The sequence below is a fragment of the Mauremys reevesii genome, linkage group 4 (genome assembly GCF_016161935.1).
Source record: "Mauremys reevesii isolate NIE-2019 linkage group 4, ASM1616193v1, whole genome shotgun sequence".
Taxonomy (NCBI): domain Eukaryota; kingdom Metazoa; phylum Chordata; order Testudines; family Geoemydidae; genus Mauremys; species Mauremys reevesii.
In genome coordinates, this window is record NC_052626.1 from 98,508,633 (window position 1) to 98,534,706 (window position 26,074).

The window sequence follows — 26,074 nt, forward strand, 5'->3', positions numbered from 1 at the left end:
GTTATTGTCCAAGGACACTGAGAGGGTCACCAGTCTTCTCTGGTGGGTGTGTTCTTCTCAGTAAAGCACAAGGAACTTATATGTAACAATTAAATTATTTTTATTTAAGGTGATATAATACAGTAACCAGAACCTGGTGTCTAGAGCAGTATGAAGTGCTGTGATGTCCCTGCAGGTGGGAACCCCACCTTCCAAGATGGAGGATGATATTTGGTTTCTAGCCCACGCCACAAGTTTTTACAACAGTGACAACTGTTCCACATAGTAGGAAGGTGATCAGAGGGTCCCAATTTCCAGAAAAACACTATTTGCTCTCCAGGGAAATTAAGAAACTGCCCCTAGGATAAGAAGGTTGAGCTTGTGCTTACCCATAGGAATGGAGGTTGGCAGATCTAGATTCTAGTTCTGACCCTGTGAACACAAACTTGATTTTCCTGAATGTGTGTTCTGTTGTAGTGAATGCATGTGCAAATGGGGTAATTGTACTTGCAAATAGCCAGACAAACATGCAAGTGATCATTACCTGATCTACCAGACCTACACAGGTACATTTGAAAATTGCAGGTCTTTATTGTCTTTCAGCTTCTATTTCCTTTCCTGTCAAATAGGAATAATAGGACCTACTGTCTTTGAGGTTGTGAAGCTAAATTATTAATGTATGTAAAGTACTTGGAGACCCTCAGATGGAAGGTGCAATGTATAATGCTTTAAAGACCATGTCCTTAGGCATGCAAACAGTTATGTAGTTTAAGAATGGGGAGCAGTTTCCATCTTTTTTTCTTTTGTTTTAAGCACACTGCTATATCTTTCTAACTGCACTTCCTATGGCAAAATGAGTGTGCCTAATCCTTGGGATACATAACAGCATTGGTTAGGCCCAAAGTCTCCCTTTCCATCCACAGTCTCGGTCTTTGCATTCTCGAGTTTAACCCAGACTCCCTCTTGCCATTTGCCGTTGGAGCTAGGATGGAGTGTGTAGTGTATTCTGTGAGCGAAGTATCGAGAGACAAGGACACCAGACCCATGCTCCACCGCCAAGCCCCAGAAGGCATTACGGCTGCTGCAGGCACAATGCCACTGGGAGTGGCTGCATTGCTCAGTGTCTCTTTACCAATCCCTCCCCAGCATAGGCACTGGTTTGAATTACAATCTTTCCTGAAGCTTGTGACCGTAGCATGTGTAAAAGCATTTCTGCCGTGGGAGTTATGAGAATACACAGTGAGTAGGAGGAAGGAATCAGACAATCTGTGCACACTTAATCTGCACACCCCCTGCATGTTGGTAACTTGCCCTAGTGCTTCACTGTCTACTCCGGAGAGACTGATACAGACGTTCAAGTTTATACTGGCTGCCCCAAACCAGGAAGGTCAAGCAAATTGAAACACTTTTCATATTAATTACATGCAGTGTTGATCAGTGTCCATTTGAGATCCTTAGTCTCTCTGCAGCAAAAGTATGAGCCACATCCAGTCACACTCTTGAGCCAGGAGAAGAGTGATGCCATTTTGATAAGTGCGCTACTTGGGCTTTTTATATATATATATATATATATTTTTTTTTTTAAAAGCTTGTTCAGTGGAATGTGATTTTAACTAGAATGATCTCAGAACTTCACTGAGCCTGTCCTTCACAAATGTTAATCCTTAACCATTACCCTTAGAAGTTCCAACAGACTAGTAAAATGCACTGAAAAGGGATATGTTTAATTTAAGCAATGAGATTACCATGCTGCGAATAAAGCCACTTTCATTAATAATTACCTCTCTGCCATGACTTAAATTTAAACAGATGGGAATTTTACAGCCTCTGCTCTTCATTAATTTTCTTGGATCCTTCAGAGTAAAGCCTTCAATTCCTGTGATGTAATGGTATAAACAGTTGGCTCCCTGCTTAGCTTCCACCCACAAGTTCTAAATTTGGAGCATGGCAAATTTTTGCAGATTCCAGAGAAAAGCTATGCTCAAGACGTGCCGCTTCCTTGAGTCCCATTCGATTGCACCAAACAACACAATGGTGTGCTTTTTTTATAACTGGGATAATAAATATGACTCAGATGCACATGCTGTCTATGTAAGCACTTGGGGTTGGCTATCACTTTATGGCACTGGAAAGAAGCCAAGCCAAATAAAAATTGTTTTGAGTAAATATTACATTTCTAGAGCATGAATAAGTTTTCTCTACAGCCAGCGTGTCGCTAATGGGAATAAGAAAGAAGTTGGGTGGAGGAAAGCAGTAACTAAATCATCGGGCTACATGTAGACAGTCTGCACTGAGATCTGTTGTTTCAACTCGTCTGGGGTGTAATATCACAGCTAATTCTTAACAGGTCTCAGCAAGGCCACAAATGCTGGAAATAGAAATAGCAAGTATAGGTCAAGTAGCTTGTCCTCCCTGATACTTCGCGTCCTTGAATGGAAACTCAACTAGTGACATGTAGACCAATTGAGACCCCGCCGCCCCCCCCCCCCCAACATACAAAGACTGTGGTGTTACCCACATGGTTAATGCTAAGGATGTTTTTTCAGGAATTGGCTTTAAAGGAATTCTCAATAACAGTGGGATTTTCAGTAATGCCAATGTGATGTATGAGCACAAGGGCCACTGACAGTCAATGTAGACCAAATAAGGGACCAGCAATCAGGACACCTGGGTTTCATTACAGCTCTCGCATTGTCTTGCTGTGTGACCATGAGGAAATAAGCTGCACCTTTAAGGTGGGTGTAACAACAATTTTCGCTGTCTGACAGAGGTGAGGGGGGAGGGATAGCTCAGTGGTTTGAGCATTAGCCTGCTAAACCCAGGATTGTGAGCTCAATCCTTGAGGAAGCCACTTAGGGATCTGGAGCAAAAATTGGTCCTGCTAGTGAAGGCAGGGGTTGGACTCAATGACCTTTCAAGGTCTCTTCCAGTTCTAGGAGATTGGTATATCTCCAATTATTACCTTACCTTACTGACTTACCTTTTCACCATTTGAGAACCTTGATTGGAAGGTGTTATATTCACATCCCACCACCATTTTGTGCTTATATAGCAGAAGAAAGCATACCTATGGTATCTGGAAAACTAGATAAAATAGAGCAGTGAATACTGCCTGATAATGAAATAAGCTTATTTATTTTAAAAAAATGTTACCCCAAAAGGTAAAATCCATTTATAAATGTGATTAAAAAAATTAGATTATTAAACCAAAATACATTTTCTGTGTCCCTAGCCACAATGTATTTCTGAAAACAACAGAGACATCTCATGTTGCAAGCTATAGACCTGTTCAAATTGCATGAACCCTTTTCTGGGCAGAAGAATGTTCTTTTCATAGGCTTCTTCTGTACAATGTAGGGAAAAATCTGAGCTGGGTTTTAAAAGAAGCCTTCAGCCAGGAAGGTGCAGCTCACCAGGGAGAGCTCAGAGTCACTAGGAGCAAGACAGATTCCACGAAGTGTATTTTTGAGAGATTCTATGAAACAATCATTTACGGGGTTAGAACATGTTAGTAAGGTGGGGTCAGAAGAATTCCATGTTCTGAGTGATTCAAGCATCTTTATCAGATCAATTTAAGGAACTTCTTAACAGTGAGGGCTGGAATTTAATATACAGATAAAATTGCTCCAGTTCTGTGAGCTCTATTGCTGTCAGTAAATGCCTATTGCTAAGATAAGGGGGCCTATTTACCATGCTGCTAAAGTAGCTTTGACTCTGTTTGCAGAATCTGGGCAATAAGTATTGCCCATGTATTTGAAGCTGCCAATGATCATTTTCAGCCAGCACAGCAAACCAAGAAACTTCTTATGAAGGGATGACTCTCCCCTTTTGTAATACAGTATATTTGACAATTTAGGGGAACTTCTGTAACACAAGGAAGCGTTTAAATATTAGCGCTTCTAAAGTGTTTGAACGGCTGGTAAATCCTGAATAACCTTGCTACTAAAGGAAAGAGCAGTGAAAAGTAACACTGCAAGGAACAAAAGAACTAGCAAATGCAGGGCATTAAACCAGTTTTCAAAACTGGGCACAACTGAAGGCTCACATTTGCCCTGATATGCCTAAAATGAAATCTTGGGCATCTAACTACTGATTTGAATGCCCAGCTGCAGAACTGGTTGACTTAGCAGCCAAGTTGGAAAACTGAGTCCAGAGAATTCTGCTCTATATTCTGCAATACTTTCTCCACACTCCCACTGTGCTCTCTCACTTACTGGTCCTGATTCTCTGATATGGCCAAGGCAGGCTCAGCACCAGCTTAAGAGGGCGAGGTGTGCATAGGTGACTTTAAGCTACCTTTTGCAATCCCCTGCTCCTAGGACTGTCTGCATGATGGCCTAGTTTAATTAGACCATGTTTAATTAGAGCAAACAGGAGACTGCTGTAATTTAAGCTGGTTGCCAAGCAGCTCCCAGAGGCTTTCTGACAGCCAGAGATCTGCTGGGTGTAAAAGAGCCCTGGCTGCAATCCTGATGGTGGTAGGAGAACCTTCCAGCAGCCAGCTCCATCAATTACAAGGCTGGTCAGCATGCCAGCGGGCCATTGTAGCTGCTTACAGCATTATTCTTCCACGGCTGTTGAAACACTTAGAACATTAACTAAGCCTCACAATTCCCCTGTGGGATTGGTGAGACTCATCATCCTCCTGTCACTGATGGACAAACCGAGACATAGAGAAGGTAAGTGACTTACCAAGATGACAGCGCAATTCAGCAGGGCCACCCAGAGGATTCAGGGGGCCTGGGGCAAAGCAATTTTGGGGGGGGCCTTCCATTAAAAAAAAGTTGCAATACCATAGAATACTATATTCTTGTGGGGGCCCCTCCAGGGCCAAGGGCCTGAGGCAAATTGGCCCACTTGCCCCCCCCCTCGGGCAGCCCTGCAATTCAGTATCTGTACTGCTAAAATATGGCCAGAACCCTCTGGAATTATACAGCTGTTCAACAAATAGATGACAGTTTCCTAAATCAAAAGTAGCTCAGTGGTGATAGGATTTCATGACTGGAACAGTTCAAACCCACTGATCTAGGGACAGCAGATCAAACCCAAACAAGAAAGAGAAGAAAGTGACAAATGTGAAAGCCCATGATGTTGGGTCTCTTTTAAACTATATGAGTAGCTTCACATTTCTGCAGAGGAGTAAATTCCCTGCAGACATCATAGTGGCTTTGACTTATTTTTTGTAGGTCTGAGAACTCTATTTCTTTGGATGCTGGATTAAAATGAGCATGGATCTTGGTGTGCCAACAAAGGGATGCTGGGGAAGGATCTCCAGGCTACTGGCATACTAAGGTACCAACTTTAACATAATGGAAAGTGAATTTTCTCTAGATTTTCAGTGTGACCTTGGATTTTACCTATGGCCTTAATATCCTGACACATTGGTCATTCTCACCTGTTCCTTGCTATATTACTTATTCTGTACCCTAATGAAAACCTTGATGTAAAGTATAGAATGTATTTCCTTGCTGCTTAATAAGTGATTTTTGTAAAGTGAAAACATGCTGTACATATCGCAAACAAAAAGCTGCTCAAATGCAGCCTTAAAAAATAAAGTACAAATTACGGAGTGTTCATTGCTCTCCTTTTCAAAGTGTTCATTGCTCTCCTGAACTGCAGCTCTGCTGAGAAGTCCGCACACCCTCCCCAGCCCAGCATTGCTGGGCTGGGGCTTGTCCCATGGTGCGAGTCTGCCATCTAGTGTATGTTAATCACAAAGCATTGTTTAAATCCCTGCAAAGGAATGTTTCACTTAAACCACTCTGTTTTACTGTGGCACTTCTCTGGCACCAGGTAGGGGTTCAGGACTGATGGGGAGGGAGAAGATAATGGGCGGGAAGAAAGCAGAAAACTAGGAGAGTAGTAGTCATGTAGCATCTTAAATGGCATGACATCAAAAAAAAGAGTGTATGTACTCCCCTCTAGGTGGGGTGAGTGTGTGCCGTATGATACCCTTGGAAGAGGATGTCTCTATGAATGGGATGTTAGTGCTTTAAAGCCAGATTTGTTGGTACCGTCATACCATTGCCCACATGCAGAGTATCATTTCTGTCTGTCTATCTGAATACTTACATGGTCTCAATCATCATAGCATCCATTTGGATGTGTTTTTAATACTTTTTTGTGCCAGTCTCATCTGGGTCAGGTCAATGGGTATCACGTAGTTACTAGCGTGGCACGTCATGAGGCAGGTGCACATCTCCTAACCGCCTGTCCTCAAGAAATGAGACACTGGCCCCTGCACATCATCACATTCCCTGTCACAGCATTACTCATAGAACAGCACAAATAGTTCTCATTCGAAGGGCAGCAACTTTTAACTATTCCGCTGTCCCAAGAGCTAATATTAAAATAGCTTCCTAGGTGAGCGTTATAAATTTGAAGGCCAGAAGAGACAAGAGTGACACTCTAGTCTGACCTCCTGTATGATACAGCCCACAGAACTTCCCCAACATAATTACTAGAGCAGATCTTTTAGAAAAACATCCAATCGCAATTTTTAAAATTGCCAGTGATGAAGAATCCACCACGACCTTTGGTAAATTGTCCACTGGTTAATTACTCTCATCATTAAAAATGTACACCTTATTTCCAGTCTGAATTTGTCTAACTTCAACTTCCAGCCGTTAGATCATGCGCTACTAGACTGAGGAGCCTGTTTTTAAATATTTGTTCCCCATGTAGGTATTTAGAGACTGTAATCAAGTCATCTCTTAACCTTCTCTTTGTTAGACTCAGAGCTTAGTCTGTTTAGTTTAACACGAGCCAGCATGATTCTCATGCTTTACTCATTCTTATGGCTCTCTTCTGAACCCTATTCAATTTCTCAACATCTTCGTTGAATTGTGAGCGCCAGAACAGGACACAGTATTCCAGCAATGGGCACACCAGTGCCAAATACACTGGCTGGGTTTTTTAACTTCGTATTCGTTACAGACATGGCTTGATCTCCAGGCTACTGGTTACATGGTTACATTTTCGATTGCTTTCACACCATTACGCTTTAAAGAGGAGTCATGGCAGGCAAAGCACCTCATTGGTGGTGTATGCATACCTGCTTCTCTCTTTGTTCCATGCCCATGACATGAGCCCTGCACTTGGAAGCACCTTCAGCTGACATATTATTCTGGGGAACACTTGCTCCATTTTGCTCAACACAGGAAGATTTCCCACTGTGAGCCGCACAGACCGACATTCTGATGCTCACAGTGGCCACCTGGATGGATAGTGACATCACACATTAAGGCAGAAGTGCAGGAGCCCAGGGGTGGGTGACTGTAAAACAGGGGTGGAAGGATGAGTTTGTGGCTAACGTACAGGAATGATAGGAGATTCTGCAGTAATGGGGGCAATATAAGATCTAGGCAGGGTTTATTCCTAGCTGTGCCATGGACTCACCATGAGACCAGGGGCAAGTGACTTATCCTTTGTGTCCTTCGGTTTCCCCATCTGCAAAGTGGGGCTTACACCACTTATCTGCCTCTCAGGGATGTTGAGAAGCTGAGTTCATTAACATATCTGTAAAGTGCTTTGTGCGCACCAAGTTGCTATAGATGTGGTAAGTGGTGTTACTGACTTGTTTGACAGTATGACAGCCTTTAAGTGCCAGATTTTCTGTTCTTCCACAGAACGGCAAGGGAGAATCTCTTGCTCCCAGCTCCCAGGCTGCTCTATGCTGCATTGGGGAGACTCCCTGGTGTAGAAGAGCTGGCGCACACTGTACTCTGATGATGGGCCCTCCCACTCCTGACATGATCCCATGCCAGGCCTAAAGGGAATTTTGCACAGAGCTACTTTCTTGTCTCTGTGCTGGAGGGGAATCCTTGAGTTAGGCAAACTCTCTAGTGGTCGCTTTCTTCCCTTTTACTCCTCAGAAGCAATGTAAAAGGATAGTGGCCTGGGCAGAGTCCAGTGTTTATTCTGTGTGTATTTCATGCTCAGACATGACGTTGTCCCCCTGACTATTCTTTTGGCTGCTCACAGATGCACCCGAGAAAGCTTTGTGGTTGCTTTTTTGGTGAGTCTGTGAGTGTATCTACCAGAGTCAGCCTAATGGCTTGGGGGGAGAAGTAAGAACATGACTTGAAAACGTGTTGTTATTAGACTCCTAAGGAACATGCCAAACGTGTTAGCTCAGCTGCCCTTTTACCCAGATCTGCTCTGCACCCTGCAGCCAGAGAGTGGGAGTCAATCTTGCCAGCTCCTGAATGTACGCCATAATTAACTGCCTCTGAGGATCACTGATCTGGGAGACTTTGCTGCTGTTTGTGTTTGACTGGAGATTGGCATTCTTTACATCATGAAGCTACGAATCACAGAAAGGCAAACACAGCCAAGCATGAACAATAAAGTGAAAGAGAGAGCTAAAGTAGTCAGCCATGCTAGAGCCATTTTTAAAGCAAACGGAGAGATGCTCTGTCTCAGTCAAGGAGATTTACGGGCTCTCTCTCATCGGACCCATTTCAATAAAGGCAGATTCGGTAAGTGTGCCTCCCTTTAGTCTATGTTGGAGTTCCACTGGGAAACAAACAAGCTTTGCTTTATAGGCCCAGACCCACAACTGCCCGGCAGACGTCTTTGGGAGACTGCTTAGATTTCAAGGTAAAAGAAACACATTCATCATCAGTCTATACGCAGGCACACTAACTCGTTTCCTAGCCTACTCCACTGGGGAGCGGGGATGTGCACGGCAAAGGCTGGAAATTCCTGAGCATGTAACATGTTCCCAAGAAAAGGGTTATGGGCTGTCCTCCATTTCAGGTGCCTGCTTCCATTGACTTCTATATGGAAAAAAATATTCTTGAAACTAGCCAGACAATTTCATTAATGGAAGATTCAGTTTGACAGGTTGTACTCCAAACACTTCTTAACCTGAATTTTCAGCTTGGCTCCTTTGAGGATAGGGTTAGAATTTTCAAACCATGCCAGAGAGACTTATGAGAGTAAACCCCATTTTCAAACGTGACTTATGCTCTTGGGGGAGGGATTCACACCCTTAGGAGCCTAAATGCCAATGACTTTCGATGCAACTTAGGCTCCCTAATGCCAGATTTTTAAAGCTATTTAGGCCCCCCAGTGGGATTTTCAAAAGTATTTAAATTCCTAATTCCTGCTGGGTAGGTGCTTTTGCAGATCCCAGTAGGAGCCTATCTGCAGCTCTAGGTGCCTGAATATCTTTAAAAATCTGTCCCTTCGTGCCTAAACCACTTTTAAATAGGAGATTAGGCTGTTATATCACTTAGGGCAAAAGTAGCTGTCTGCACTTGAATTTTGATTGTTTAAACAATGCTAAGTAATACATTCACTAACGTGATTTATAAAGTGTAATGTCCTCTCTACAGAAACGTGTGTTGCTAGTCATATAAGCCATGGTTAAGCATAACTAGCAACAAACGTATCCTATCTACATTAGATCGTATCGCAGTGTGTTCAAATATTTACTAAATATTCAAGTATAGAACCACCCTAATGGAATCTATTTTATGAGCACATCTCCTTGGCATGCACATGAGAGGCAAATGTGAATACTATATGTGCAGACTGGCAGTTGCACGCTTGGTTAGAGCCCAATCCTGCAAAGATCTGCACATGTGCTTAACTTGGGAGTAGACTCATTAACATCAGTAGACCTACACAAAGTGCATAAAGTTAAGTATTTGTGAAAGTCTTTGTAAGATGGCGGCCTTATCTGGGTTGCAGAGGCAAAATATATGCACTTTCAGTAAATAGTGGGCATATTCAAAGAAGCAGGCTCAATTTTTGTCACACAACCTAAAACTTTGATTTAATGGCTAGTAGAAGGTGAGTAAGTGAGTCGAGCGTATAAGTGATATTTCAGCTTGTTGGCAATGTGTGGGGTGCTGGGTACTATTGTGGGTTGACCTAAAAAATGAAACTTTTTTCAGCAAATCAAAAAAACTCAAAACAAAAAGTCATTTTGAATTGCAATAGTTCATTTAAAAATGTTGAAACAAAATGTTTTGCGTTTTTGGAATTCAATTAAATTGACACAAATTCACAAAAAGTTTATCTTTGTGTCTCCATTTTATAGCAGAAAAAAAGTGTTGGTCAAAAAACTGCTGCCCATGCATAACTGAGAGTAGTTTTGCCTCTGTTATGTCAGTGAAAATCTTGATTATATTTAATGTTTTTCCTAAAGTAGCTGGTATTTGTGGGAATAATTGCTGCCTTTTTATTAACATGCTGTCATGGGACTTCCTTTTGACCCGCTGCTATTAATATAAATCCTTTTTCCTTATCCCTGGGGATCAGGCCACGTCCTTGTATCCATTTTCAGAGACAATAGGGGTGAGGGGTGTCTTGGTTTAAAGAGACTTCCTGGACGAGCACATGGGTGTGAAGCGTTATCCCTTTAAATCCCACTCGTTCCTGTCTTTAGAAAAATGGTGTTAGTAGCCTTTTGATTTTTGTAGCAGACCATAGTGTTCCAAGTTTAATTTTCTTTTGGAGGTGGGATGTATCTGCTAGGATCCACCTCAATCTTCCTTCCCCTTCTTCCATCAACCTCACATCTATGTTTGTAGCAACACCCACCCTAATAATTTTAAATTAGTCTGCTGTAAAATATGTTACCTCACACCACTCAACAGTCCCTGCGGGGAGGGACATAGTCCGTACAACCGCAGCACTTGTGTTATCCAAGTAATTTCTTCGCCTCATCTCACAAAATAGCTGAAGCTGCAGCTAAAAGCCTCAGCTGTAAACTACTCCAATCCCAAAAGGCTAATTCTTCCTTCCTGACACAGAGGGAACAGTGGTAAATAGGGGCTGAGTGTTGGAACCAGAGCAGTTTGGAGGCTGTGGTTTATGGAGAGAAGAGTCACTGTTATAATTAGGTTCTGGATGCAGGTTTGGATTTGGTCACATAGTTTTGGGCCCTCTTGCTTAAAATGGACCATTTTAATTAGCTGTGCACAATCTCAAGAATTACTTAGCCTGCAGTCAATAGCTTATTGCTATTATCTTCAAACCTGTTCATGAGTTGTACCTTATTTGTCTAGCATAGACAAACCAGGCTGAGTGCCTTTGGGGAACTGTGCTTAAAGCCTGCGCTGAGGTGCAGTGGCTACAACTGAGGTTGAACCGTGGCAAGCTCTCCCCATTGCTGACACCACTCTAAATTACCACTAGATGGCACAGTAAGATCAAACTTGTTCTGTACCAATGACAGTATGGCATGCATGCTCCACATTCATTTACACTAGAACCTCAGAGTCACAAACACCTCGGGAGGGGACTGGAGATTGTTCATAACAATGAACAAACTGTTACTGTTCTTTCAAAAATTTACAACTGAACATTGACTTAATATAGCTTTGAAACTTTGCTATGCAGAAGAAAAATGCTGCTTTCCTTTTATTTTTTTAGTAGTTTGTTTAACCCAGTATTGTACTGTATTTGCTTTGTCCCAGTGCTGCCTGATTGTATACTTACAGTTCCAAATGAAGTGTTTGGTTGACTGGTCAATTTGTAACTCTGGTGTCTGTAATGCTGCGGTTTGTAACATTCTCACCCTGCTGCCACACCACAACTCTTAGGGGAAGGAGACTTTGCATGATACAAAGCCTGAACTGACGGGAGAAATTTAGTTTTGCAGCTGTGGATTTTTGATTCAAGGCTGAAACTGTCTGCTTGGGAAAACAGAGACCCACCTGTGTATGTAACATTGGAAGGATCCTAAGTTAAAAATCTATTCACAATTGGCAGATAGAAACAATGTGTGTATGTGTGTGTTACTGCAGGTAGATATGGGCTTCAGGAAGAGAAATAAGAGTTAGGGCTGACGTCTTCCAATCTGTAATAGGCAAATGACTTGGGACTGCTACCAAGGAAGACAAAGTTGTTGCAGTGTGAGTGTTGTTCCATGCCGCTCCATCTTTTGAGGGCTTACTAAGTGCCAACCCAGCTCTGAGAAGGGATACTAGTGGGAGACACCCACAAGTTGTACACGGACATTTGTGTATTACAGCTTGGCAGGAGGTGGGCGAGGTTCTAATGTGCTTAGCTTCCTGGCTAATCATGTGCTGTCGGGGGGAAAGGAGCAATGCTGTGTTAAGGCCTAGATGGGTCAAGGAGACACTAGGGAATAAGCTCACTCCTGCATCTAACTGCTACTCCGAAAGGCACCCATTCAGCTCACCCTCAGGGTGCTCTGGAGTGCAGCATGTAAGGGCAGCAGGCCAGCTTCTTCTGAAGGGCACAGGCATTTTGCCATTGACTTCAGTGGGAGCAGGGCTGTAGTTTCCTTAGCAGTGTTTGAACTGAGATCTCCAGACCAGACTCTTGCCCAATGTAGCATTTCACCAAGAACTGCCTTATAAACATTTTCTCTTATAATCTTCTGTAAGTCTGGGGCTTGCAGGAAACAGCAGGGTTGGTGGTTGGTGTGGTTTTCCAGGCGGCAATGTTTCATGACCCAGTACACTGACTGACTCAGACATATCCTTAATGTGGAGACTGTATATTTATTATGTTGCAGCTTAAGTGGACTTGATTCAAAGTGCAACTATTCAATATGTTTGAAATGGGAGGGTGGGGATCTTCTTATAATATGCAGCATCTTTCACGAGATTTAACATTTGAAAGTAGACAAAGCCAATGAAGTAATGTAGTGACTATTCATCAACTGGGGCAGCAAAACAGACATCTGATTTGATGAGAGGGTGTTTTTTTTATTTAGAAAGATGCTACATTGTAATTTTATTTTAAAACCCCACGAAGAGGGTTGATACAGGTATTTGCTATAATCAGAAAATGTTTGGTACAGCTTCCAGGACAGATGAAATTACTGCAGTGTGATATTCGGCCATAATTTCCCATCTTTTGAAGAACTCTGAGGGCTTCCTGCTGTGCCAAACCAACTCCCAGGAAGGGTTTAGAGATGCTCCTGGGAGATGCACAAAAAGATGGTGTAGTCAATGCAATCTCTAGGATGGGGAAGCTGACTTGGAAGGGAGGAGTCTATAAAAGATGGGAGGAGAAGAAAGAAGAGGAGAGGGCCACTTTCTTCTTACTAAATTCACACCGGACAGATTAAGTGTGAGACCTAAATGCAAAGCAGAAGTCCCTTGGCGCTGTGTTTTATTTACAGCAGCCAAGAAACTGGCCCAAGTTCTTTTTTAGACCTACTCCTCATTCTGAATAAAACTACCATCCACCGTGATGCTGAGAACTGTGTTGTACAGTAACGCCTTTCCTACTAGACGTCTACACTAGGGTTTTTTCTCCCCAAAGGAGGAGGGACATTTCCCACTGTTGCTACCACTGGTTTAGCTCCTATTGCCAACAGCGTATGTGGCCGGTGGCATTTAAAACTGCTTAGAAAACATGGTGGTAAAAATTGCTTGTGGCAGGAGGAGCCTCACCTATGCTAGAGCCCCCATTACTGCTATCCATGGTGGTGCCGTACTGGTGTTAGCAACAGTAAAAAAAAGAAAAAGAAAAAGAAAAAAAAAGTTGTGCCAAATCCATCTGAAGTAGACTCCTTGCAAGGAAAATGACTTAAAACAACCACCCCATTTTCTGAAACAGGTATTAGTCTCCATGGGGCTGTACTAGCAACCAAACTGTTTTCAACCCTAGTAAATGTTCTCCAGAGAGGGAGTGGAGTTCTTAAGAAAAAAGGCCCCGGTCAGGGAACCAACCCTATTATAAAACATTTTCTCACTAACCAAGTTTCAATCGTAATGTAGAAAAGGCCTTGGGAGTATGTTGGTCCTCCCTGTGCTTAGACAAAGAAGCATTGCAATGGAGTGATGGGCAGACTGCTTTGAGGTTACAGTCCCTATACAATACCTTGCAGCCCCCTGCAGCCCTCGCAGAAATCCTTTAAGTGCTGATTGCACTGAATATTTGCAACACTAGTCTTCAGCTCCACCAGAGCTCAACTACTTGACAGCATTTTTTCCTCAGGGTGGCAGGAAGCTACAAATAATATAGCTGCAGTCATCCACCTAGCCTGAACTCCTTGCCAAATTGCTGCACCTTGTGTTTGGAAGCTAATCTAAAGGCCCTATTTCTAGCAACACTGCTAGGCAGAATGGGAGAGTTGTTCCTGGAAGCTGAGAATACAGCGGTACAACCACTATTGTAAAGAGCACTTTGTGCAGAGTAGTGTTGACAAGTTAAACCACTGCAAAGACAAGGGCTGCAACAAATGTATTTCATACAAAGTCCCTAAAATTGTTTTATTGCTTACAGTAAGATCTAAAGCCCAAAGTATCCTGATCTCTTAGTGTGGATTGCCTCTGAATGTGGTCAACAGCATGCTGACTAAATTGGTTTTTCATTTGATCAGCACAATAAATGTGCTGTTGTGGTACAGCCCACTTCCCATTCCAAGAAGCCAAAGAAAAGTGTACACGTTCCTCTAGAAGTGTAAATAACTTTTTTGCATTTTATTAAAAAGCCAGTTCTAAAGAACAGTAAAAAAAGTCTGCATCATTTGGTATTTCCTTAAAATATTTTGGACAAGTTTAAAAAACAAAAAAGACAGCAGAAAATTAGTTGGCCCAATACACCTTCCACTGTTCATGCCAAAAAAAATAAAAAGTGGGGGTGGGGGTGGAGAGATGGTTGTAAGTTATACTGTTCCAGCTCTTCCTTTACCAGTTTAACAATGTATAGCAATGATAGTATTTCTGCTATTAGCACATGGTTCTTATGTAAACAATTGTAATCCTAGTAGTAAACTAAAAGAAATATTAGTTTACTATACAGTAATTACAAATATGAAAGTCTAGGATTTGCTAGCACTCAAATGTGTATCTCCATTTATTGAAACATTATGAGTTCAATTAATTAGTATAAAAATATAACCACCCATAAAAATGTCTGATTTCAGATCCCCCTAGTGTTCGATTCTCCAGCAAATAAAAACAGGGGCGTTCCAGTTCTGAAGGATATTTTTTGTTCAGCATTGTACAGTTTCTACTTCTGTTATTTTACTGACTCACTTAGTAATACTGTTCTGTACACAAATATATGGTTTGTTATAAAACATTCACTTTCATATTTAACTATGCAATAATTTAACATTTAGTTGCACTAAATATTAGAAGTTGAGAATTATAAGTTTCATAGCGGTGCAAGGCAAAAGTTGACCGGCAGGCCCTATGCATGAGTAGCTGCTATTCAGTATGGGGCATGGTGTGCATTTGGGGAACTATTTCTCAGGAATTGACTGACATCTTTCCCTTATGTGGGAGAATGTCTACAAAGCAGAACCATGTAGTATATTACTTTTAGAAACAAATGGCTTTCCTTGCTGCGAGACCCACCATGTGCTAGAGTTCTTTGGAATGTTTTTAGTATAATTGGATGGATTCATAGTGCTCGGTGACAAAGGTTTGTGTTGTTATTTAAAGGGAATACTACTAGGTGAGGGTGGCATCTGAATGCTGGGTTAATGAAGTTTTCATCCCAATTATAGGATTAAAAGAACAAAAATCAAATTAAGTTTTTCTGCTTCCTTAATTGGTGGAACCTGATCCATAAACAGTTTTTAGCATCTCGCCTATTTCATAATAGTTCTCATAGGACATGGCTACACTTCAAGTGGGGGCTGTTGTTCCCAGCTCAGAGCAAGACTCCCTCGTGTACTAAAAACAGAATGTGGCTGCAGCAGTGTGAGGGACTAGCTGCCCTGAGCACAGGATGTCAGTGCCAATAGGTGCACAGGTGGGAGTATGTCTCCTTCAGCTGGGGCCTGTACATGCCATACAGATTTTAAGGCTTAAAGGGACTACTATGACTTCTAGTATAATGCAGGCCAAAGAACCTCATCCAGTAATGTCTGAATCAAGACCATGGTTTGTTTGAAGTATAGCATGGCTTTTTAAAAGAGCTCCAATTACGATTTAAAGACTTTAACCACAATCCATGAACTGAAGACATAAGCTTTAGGACAGCTGGGGCAGCAGCTGCTTTTCCACCTAGAGACTGCACTACAGCCATAATCCTGGAGTGCTGCTTTTCCCCATTGTGTTAGACCAGTGCTTCTCAAAATGTGATTTATCAAGTACACAGTGGTGGTGCACAGAGAGCTGTCAGGTCAATACAGTGCTGGCTCAGAGGCATCAGTGTGAAGAGAAGCCAGCCTTCAGCAGGGGCCAGTGCTGCAGAAGGAAATGGGCCACTGTACAGTCACAGAGCCACAAAGAAGAAAATAAGGGTGTCTCCACTGCAATGTAAGCTCAGGGTTAGAAGAAATTTAGTCCCTCAGCTTTGGGTTTGTTAGTCTAGGGCTTGAGTGCATAATAGGAATTGTTGACGCCTGGGTCCCATTCTGGATACTTCCTGATCCAATCCAGAGTCTAACTACCCATACCCCAGACTTCCTAACACGTGGTTGCTTTAGCCTTTTGTTCATGGTGCAGTGTAGGAACACCTGACTGATGCAAGGAATATTTTTGGCAGATTCCTCAAGCACAAGTCCAGTGGGACTGCATCTACACCGCAAAGCAATAGGGTTTGAAGGCTAGGTCCCAGCTTGACTCAAGTTGGGACTCTGGGGTAGCATGATTTGTGTGTAGAGGGTTAGGCTTGAGTCTGAGCCTACTGCAGTGTAGACATGTCCAGTGGAGGAGATGAAATGAAGGGCCAAAGGTGATTATGGTTGGCAGTGGGAGGAGAGGTGAGGGTTAATATGGGTCCCACCTCCTGTTTTAAATGACACTGCCTACCTAAAGACATAGGCAAGCAGTTCCCTCACTTTAGAAACATGAAATAACAGCACTTAACAATGTGACTGCATTTGATAGAATAACCTGTGAAAAAATTTGACATAACCTATGACCAAAGTTATTCTTTAAATAAAAATCTGCAGCTGAAAGATTGGATAATGTTTTCCATATAAATAAAGCAGTTTCTGGAAGCTAAGCGTTGGAGGGAAAATTGCAGACATGACAGCTCCTGTATACTGCTGTGATAAAAGATCCTTTTGTAGACAGCATTTGCAGAATATGTTGCTTTGAACATACTCAATCATTACAAGCAGTAAGCCGTATTTGAACTATAAGATGGCATGATCAAACATTTTATTGCTGTTGAGTGAGATTTCAGTTGCCTTCATTACTCAGAAGTGGCCTTTTTCCCCTTCCAGCTCTTTTCTCTTTGCTCAAGTTCAGCTTCAGTGAAGGCTGCGGGTCCCCAGTTAGTAATTAAGTGAGGATTCTTAGACCCTGGAAGACATTAGAATATTTGACATAAAATAGACATTTTTCCATAGGTAAAATTACTGTTGGCTACATCAGGCTAGATGGAGCACAGCTAGAATCAGTGCAACTAGCAGTGAGGTAACAAACATATGTTGGCTAGAGGAAGGTAACCAATTTTTAAAAATCCATGGTTACCTTCTTTATGCACTTCTTATAGAGATACAATACAAATGATCCCATTCCACTCACCAAATTGCTTTTTTCACAATACCTGGCATGACTTAAAGGCAATTTACGTGCCTAGTACTACAAGAAGTGTATCTGCATACGTGTCCAAAACCCACAAGCACTTACTTCTGTCAGCTTTTCCAAGATTTTCTCCCTTCCTTTAGGACACCAGCCATCTCATTGTAATTGTCCATGCCTGTGGCACAACTGACCAATCACTTAGTGTAATCTCTTTTTGGGGGCAGGGACAATCTCACTGTTCTGTATCTGTACAATGACTTCTGGACCATGACTAGGGCTCCTAGGCAGTTGGGTAACAGAAATAATACTTTTGCTAGAGAAGGGGTAGGACCTCAGAGAGCACAAAGCTTATCAACTCAAATTTTGGTTTCACAAGAAAGGAGCTGGCAGGGAGAGCAGATTGCTCTAAGGCTGTCAATGCTGACAGTACCCTATAGTACATTATAATGACATTGTTTACTTGGCTCTGCAGCAAAGAAATGGAGGATAACGTGAAACTGTGATATAATCTTTTTTCTCAAAATCATTTAAAGATTTTGCACAATCCACTATACGTTGAGTTAGAAAAAACACAGCCCCTAGATTCTGCAGGATCACTCTTTACTAAAATTGCTTATTTTAAAATGTGGTTTTTGCAGTGATTCCTGATGAGGTAAAGGGAAAGGCTGCCCTGGATAAGTCAGGCAGGAGCAACAAGTCCTTTCTTGGACACATCATAAAGGCACAATCAGCTCTGTTAATTTGTATTTTCTGTACTGATTACGCACCTGGTTCTATTAATCGAATTAATCCTTCATGATGAGCTACTTTATCTTTCCAGCTCTTGGTCTTGTTAGCTGCCAGTTCCAACTTCTTTTTGACCCCCTGAAACAAGATGCAGCACATTTAAAAAAATTAAAAGGCTCTGGCCTGTTCCAGATATATACAGGAAGATGAAACTCTCTCAAACATCACCTTTCAAAGATTGATTACCTCCTACAAAAGCCAGTTAAAGCATCCTTGGTGGTAAGTTCAGCTAGGACTACTCACTTTTTTAAAACAATTCTTTACCAATCATCAACTCAATTAGTCTCAAGTCATGGTCTCAAATGATGTCTCTCTTCCTAGCTAAAGCTCAAACAGTACTCCATCTTCATCCTCCTTGACCTGTCAGCTGCCTTTGACACAGTCAACCAGGCTCATCTTGAAATTTTTGTCCTTCTTTGGATTCCATGACTCTGTCTTGCTTCTCCTCCCACCTCACTAATTGCTCTTCCAATGTGTCCTTCGCTTCATCCTCTCCACAGGGCTCTGTCCTTGGTCTCCTTCTCTTCTCCCCTTACACCTTATCTCTGAGTAATCCATCTGCAAACAAATTCAACTACCATCTCCCTGCAGACAACTCACAGATCTACCTCTCTGCTCCAGACCCATCTCCTTCTGTCCAAACTGAAGTCTTAGCCTCTCTCCCCCACATCTCTTCATGGATGTCGAGCTTGAGCTGATGACTGAACTCCCCGTCCCCAACCAAGCGCTCCTTGCTACCTCTTTTCTCTATCACTTTGGAGACAACAGCACCACTCTGCATGCCAATAGCCTGCACATTATCTTCAATTCACACCTCTGTCTAGGTCTTCACATCTGGGCTATGTCTAAATATTGCTGATTTTTTTTCTGCTTAATATTGCTCTCTTATGTCCTTTCCTATCCATCCAAGCCATCACCTCATGTCCTGATTACTACAGCATCCTTCTTTCTAGCCTGGACTAATGCAATCTTGCCCCACTCAATATTTTGCCCCATTCAGAACGTTGCAGCAAAGATAATTTCCTAGCCTGTTATCCTACCCACATCACCCTTCCCTTTGTGTGCCTCCAGTGGCTCCCTGTTATCCATCACATCAAACATAAGCTGCTTGTGTTCACTTTCCAGGCCCTTCAAACCCTATCCCCAATTAGCTACCCAGCTGTCAGCACCGCCTCTAGTCAGCCCATGATGCCAACCAGCCTCCACTGCCTACATGCTGAATCTTCAAACAAGCATCTTTGTACTTTCACCCACACTACTCCTCATGCTGGGGCGGAGCTCCACATAAACACCTGCAAAGCCACCTTGTTATCCAGCTTTGCATGATGCCTACAAAGAAACTTTACAATGTGCTAAGACCACTGCTTAGCATGCTGACCCCGTATACCTCGTTATTTCCATGTACTCCCCCATATGTCTGTGTCTCCATTTGTCATCCTTACATCTTATCCTTAGAGGGTAAGCTTCTCAGGGGGATGGACCATCTTTTTGTTGTTTGTACAGTGTGCACAGCACAGTGAGGTCCTGGTCCATGACTAAAGCTCATAGGTATTACAGTGAAGTACATAATAACAAAATGCTTTAGTCTAGCCTATAATGCTGTCAGTTGCAGGAACAGAGTTTAGAAAGGTAGGGCTGAAGTGACACTTGCAGGGTGAACAATTTCCACATAGCAAGAGGTTTCTGTTTGTGGGTTAAGACCATTACTGGATGGCCATGCCACTGAGAGTCCATCTGCACTAATCAGTAACTTCATAAAGCAACACTCTGTGAGGAAAGTGTTCGTCTTGGGCACATGCAAGGCAGCTCAAGCATCCTGGACCATTTGTCAGGGCATTAGGGGAACATGAACAAATTGAGAGCACCAGAATGAACGGGTGAAATGGAAGCCTAAAAACCAGACCTTCCTTCCGCTAATCTCAGCTGGCCTTTTCAATCAATGCCAGACAATTCCCAGAAGCCCCATTTGTTAGACTATATAATCAGAAATCTGAATATTTAAAAGAAACCTTGTTAAATATTTTAAATATTTGCACTAACTTTAAAAAGGATAACAAGTATATCAAAGTTTAGAGTTGTTTGTTAGATTTAAATCTGGTTTGGGGAGGCTGCTATTTGGAGTAGGAATGTGGTCTTGTTTATGGATGTACATACATGTGCATGTGTAATCAAAGATGGCTCAAGTGTTATCAGAAAATCAAGCAACTCCCATGCAATGCCACACTTAGCACCAATTATACAAGTCTAAGAGAGCCTTGGGAATTATCTATTCAAGATATTGCACTTCTTAATTTCACTTTCCCCTCATGAGTGGGCGCACCCATTGTTTCACTCAACTGCAACCCCCAGAACAATTAGATGTTCTGTAACATTCCCAGACACAACAGGGTATGACTGAGGTGCAATCACAATAAGGGGATCAGAACCACTGCATCTTTGCCTTTAAACCATGCAAGCCAGGACATTCAATGTTAATGTGTTCCCTGCAGCACCATCAAGAAAGCAAGTTGGCCTGAGAATCAAGCCACTATGTGTCACTCAACTATGCACAGAAAGGCCAGTTCTAGGCGTCAGAGGACAATCCAGTCCCCATAATCATTACTTGTCATCCTCGGACTGCTGACAGGCTTTTGATTAGTGCTAGCTGTGCTGGTGGTTTGTGCAATATCGACACTTATCCTGGGGAACTGGACTGAAGCTCTCACATGAGAGGCAGGATGGTCCTTTTTAGCCTGGGACTCAGAAGACATGGGGTCAGTTCCTTGCTCTGTGTGACACTGGGCCTCCGTTCCCCATCCATACAATGGGAATAAAAGCAGTTCCCTTCTTCACAGGGCTGCTGAGAAGATAAATACATCAAAGATTGTGAAGTCTAAGTTGTGAAGTCACAGGGGCCATAACATGTGCCACAGAGGCCACTGTAAAAGCTGGAGATAACTTCTTGTCTTGGGCTGGATTCAAATGCATACACATGAATTAAAAAGGCACAATATCCTCATTACCAACCTCTAAATTTGTTTTAATTTGGCTCTCACTGAACACCTGGCATAGGTATTAGGCAGATTAGGAACATAGCTGACATAAAGTTAGTTACCTCATACTGTTCAAGTGCCTGCTTCCTTTCTAGTTCAAGCTGTTCCAACTGTTCCATAGCAACTTGAAGAGCACGTTCCTTTATGATCCTCTGGGTCTCTAACTCTTGCTTCTCTGCTTCTGTCATCAGAATGGTCTGCTGCTGCTGCAAGTGCCATTTTTCCAGTTCAGCTCTCTTTGCTGACTCTTCCTCCAGTAACCTAGAGAGGAGATTGTGATGACTGCTGCGCTGTATTTGAAAACTAAGTCTAATCCATTATCTAGCACATATGTGCTAACAAGCAAGATCAAGCAAATTACTTTCTGATGATTAATTTGGAAAGTATGGGAAAGGGAGGAGTTTTAAACAACACTGGAACCCATACCAGTCACTCGAGGGCACAAACAACGCAATCACAAAAAGTGCTGGTCAGGGAGTTATTTCAGTCTGTAGTGTAACTGCCCAACACTGAGAAACCACATGAAAAATGGGCACATAAAGTTGTCACTAGCAGGGAGGATTGAAATCCATAGTAGAAAATGAAAGTGCAGCTCATTATAAGTATGAAATTAATTTGGGATAAAATACAAGCTGATATGAATAATTATTGCTTTGTGAAAACATGTAATAGCAAAATAGTACACATGTAGGCCTCCATTTTCAGAAGTGACTTGACATTGCTGGTGCCAAATTTGACACACACTAAAAGGTGTCTGATTTTCTGAAAGTGCAGAGCACCACACCTGAAAATCAGGCCTCTTTACGGTGTCATGCTGGGAACCCAAAAACAGACAGCCAAAAGCATTAGTCAGTCACTTTTGAATGTTTAGGCCTTAGAGACAAGTGTCAGATACTCAAACATCCAAATCTATTCTCAACCCCCAATGTGTCTACTACATTCAGCTTTGATAGCTTATTAAAGACAAATACATAGTAGTGATTAATAATTGTAGTGATAAGTTCCTCAACCTTATAGTATCTGAGAACACCCAGTGAATAGCAGGACCTCAGTCCCTCACTTCACCCCTAAATCTCTTCTCCAATATCCTAGAATCAGAGAAATGCAGGACTGGAAGGGACCTCAGGAGGTCATCAAGTCCAATCCCCTGCACTGAGGCAGGACAAAGTAAACCTAGACCATGCCTGTCAGGGATGGTTTTATCGATTTACTTCCACTGCTACCATAAGATTAAAAATCACACCTGGCTTGAAGTTTCCTTACGGTCTCTTCATCTTGACGTGCCTGTTTCTCATCCTCCAAGGCTTCCTGTAGCTGTTTATACATTTCTTCGAGTTCACATACTCTCTGCAAATACTGTTTAAGTTCAGATGATTTCTGAGCAACCTGCTCTTCCATTTGCTGTCTTACCTGACAACATAAAGTGAAGACACACTTTAGCTCAGCATCCCCATGACAGTAGTGGGCTTTTCTTAGCCTAGGATGGAGCCCTCCAGGATATCCAATTTTCAGAGAGAGAACCTTTCCACTATACTTGTCAAGTTTCCCACCTCAGGCAGGATTCTCACATGCAGCTCACTTCCCCTGCTCATCTGCTTGTACTCTTCCCAGGATGCTTAACTCCTCCACCCTCTGTGCTGTCCACACAGCAGGACGTCGTAGTTAAACTTAGGCCTGGTCTACACACAGAATTGTAGCTTTATAACTAACTGTGTGGTTTTATATTGACTTAATTAAATTGGTACAACTTTGTGGGGATGCTCTTAAAGTGGTTTAAACCTGGCTCAGGTCAGGCAAGTTATAGGCACAAGCTAAATGGCTGGAACCAGTATTATACAGACAAAAGAGTCCACATACAAGTTTAAACTGGTTCAACAGCAGTGTATAGACAACCCCTTAGTAAATTTCACACTGTGAAGTCCAGTATGGTAGGCAATAAATAGTGGTGGAGTGGCAGTTGTGGATATGGGGGCAGATGTGGGGCTGGAAAAGCAGAGAAATCAAAGGAGCAGAGAGAAAGCTACAACAAAGGGTGTTGGCTGTGGAAAGAGAAAGCAAAGAAAGCAGAAGAACTATGGAAATCAAGGAGAGAGACAAAGAAGACAACTGCCTGCCACTCTTCCAGCCTGCCAGATGAATGGGAATGCTCCACACCCCCTCTCCTTCAGATCTCTCAGTCCCTCTTTTAACACATGGCCAGAGCAGGGAACCAAGCAGAATTGACAGAACTGCTGTACAGCTGTTCCTCTGCTGGGCTCCCCTTTCTCACCATATGTCAAGGCAGAGCTGGAAGCAATGGTCATTGGACTGACTGGGAAGAAGAAAGTGCCAGTTGTAGAAGGCTGTTGCACACCTTTGGCAAGGTGAAAGGCTGAGGGAAGAGAGCAATGAAGGTAAAGCAGGAGACAAACATCTAAGTTTCCCTCCAGTCACTATTTGAAACTAAGCTTTTATGTCTTACTCTTGGCACCAAGTCATGACCCTGAATCTCATTGTTGAAGACCAGGTAGGACATGCTTCAATGCTCATTATGATCATTCTTTAACCAGCTAGGAGGGCTTGCTTTTGAGTACCGTACAGGCATTTCCTCTCCTGCAGCTATTAAGCATTCTGCTTCCACAACTATCTCAAGCCTCTGTTGCTCCAGCAAACAAGATCATTTTCCAAAACGGAGCCCACCCCCTCCCACATGCACAGCCATCCCAACTGGATTAGCAGAGTAACTTTATGTCCCAAGATATTATGCAATGAAGTATCTGAGTGACAATCAATACTTGGCCTTTATTTTCAGTAGATAACTTTAGTAACATACCATTTTATTCAAGACAAAGCTCAGATGAAAAATTATGATAAAATTCATCCCGGGATCTGATTTACAAACTGCGAGTCAGCATTACAAGGCTGCGATGTAAGACATGTTGCTTCTAAAGTTTAATAGGTAGATATGGGCTATATAATAATAAGGGCTTTAGGGACAGCAGATGTATTTTAAGGAAAGCAGCATGGGAATCAGGAAAGCTGGGATCTGTAATAACTTTGCCACTGACTCATTTTTGTGACCTTTAACAAGGAACCTCAGTCAGCCATGGGTTCCTCATCTTTAAGATTTTGAGATCTACAGCTAAAACTACAACATAAGTGGTAAGCACTACTATCTTTATAATCTATGCACACACAAAAGCTCTTAAAATTCAAATTTTAATAAAATTATTAGGAATTAAGAATAGAATTGACAATTTAAAGCACAAAGAAACACATTTTGTACTCAAATACTACAATTCATGTTGTCGCAGAATTGTACAAACATCAATCTGTATATGATTACTCAAAATGAATGCACCACAAATAAGGATACAGTACATCTACTCTGGTATGCCACCATTCAAAACCTGTTTGGAATCTATTCAGCAAAAGCCTATGATTGTCATGGAGGAAACACAGCTCACTGAGGAAATTCAAAATGTTTTTGGCTATCCAAGCACTCACCATTTTCTCTCTCGCTAGCTCCACACTGAATCGGTCTTGCAGTTCCATTTGAGTCTGAAGACGTTTCTTCTCTTCTACTGCGGCTCGAGCAGCTGCTTCTTCCAGTTGCTGTGCAAAGAAAGACACCATGTAAAACAGTGTGAGAGACAGTTACACCTCTACCCGGATATAACGCTGTCCTCAGGAGCCAAAAAATCTTACCGCATTATAGGTGAAACCGCATTATATCGAACTTGCTTTGATCTGCCGGAGTGCGCAACCCTGCCCCCCCGGACCGCTGCTTTACCGCGTTATATCCGAATTCGTGTTATATCAGGCCGCATTACACCTCTACCCCGATATATCTCACACCTGCATGGATTACATGCTAACCAAAGGCTGACCAGAAGTGGTTCAATGACCTTCAGTTAGGGTGACCAGATAGCAAGTGTGAAAAATCGGGACAGGGGGTGGGGTGGGGGTAATAGGTCCCTATATAAGACAAAGCTCCAAATATCGGGATTGTCCCTATAAAATTGTGACATCTGGTCACCCTACCTTCAGTCAGTCTGTGTACCTGTTACCATCCATGAAACCTCCTCCCATCCAGTCTCATGTACTAGATGGAAACAACGTTCTCAGCTCCCATTCATACAAATGGGACATCTCACTGAAAAAGGTGTGGGTCGCACTACAGTTGGTCGGGAATATTTTCAAATGAATTATTTTTGAAAATGCCAATTCATCAGCACCAAAACTGTTGGCACGAAAAGGTGAGTTTTCAGAATTGTCCAAATGTCTTGTTTCAAAACAAAAAAGTTGTTTTTTACTTCAAAATGGCTTCTTGTTTTTAAATTTAATTTATAGTTTAAAAAAATTGAGATAAAAAATTAAATGAATTATTTCTATTAACCCAATCAAAAAAATGTTGCCAATTTTTGATTCACAAAAATTTATAATTTTTTTTGTCCTAAAATGAATTCTTGAAAATTCTCACTGGGTGGGAAACCCATTTTCTCCCCAGCTCTGGGCAAAACTATGCAGATTCCTGCAATAGCAAGTGCATGTGTGGGGACTGAACAACAGCTAGCAGTGAGTGAGTGGACAACAGGAGTACAACACAATTCTTGTGATTTTACAGATATTAACAGGGATGTCTGTTTTATAATCAGTTTTCCAATAATTAAAAACTGACTGAGAAGCAGAGTCTCATCTTTGGGCCCATATGCATTCCACAAAATACCACCTTGATCTAAAATTCTATATAACTAAATGAATTTGCCCTGCAGTTTGACCTGTGGGAGGGATGAAAGGGACCAAAAGTCAGTGACAACAGAGCAAATGAAAAGGAAAAATCCAAAATCTAGATTTCAGAGTTGAGTGAAT

The 26,074-nt window shown here is 42.2% G+C and overlaps 1 protein-coding gene and 1 long non-coding RNA gene across 4 annotated transcripts in view; one reads left to right on the top strand and one right to left on the bottom strand.

The window, feature by feature from the left end:
• Positions 1-26,074, top strand: part of LOC120404880 — a 73,992-nt gene that overhangs the window by 36,680 nt on the left and 11,238 nt on the right. The window lies entirely within an intron of this gene.
• SWAP70 (switching B cell complex subunit SWAP70) overlaps positions 14,368-26,074 on the bottom strand; it is a 54,679-nt gene continuing 42,972 nt past the window's right edge. For all 3 annotated transcript variants that reach the window (XM_039537935.1, XM_039537933.1, XM_039537934.1), the window contains 5 exons: positions 24,710-24,817; positions 22,467-22,633; positions 21,286-21,484; positions 18,173-18,269; positions 14,368-17,180 (listed from right to left, as the gene is read on the bottom strand). In XM_039537935.1, coding sequence (XP_039393869.1) covers positions 17,071-17,180; positions 18,173-18,269; positions 21,286-21,484; positions 22,467-22,633; positions 24,710-24,817 — 681 coding nt within the window. In that variant the 3' untranslated portion in view covers positions 14,368-17,070. The remainder of the gene's footprint in view (positions 17,181-18,172; positions 18,270-21,285; positions 21,485-22,466; positions 22,634-24,709; positions 24,818-26,074) is intronic.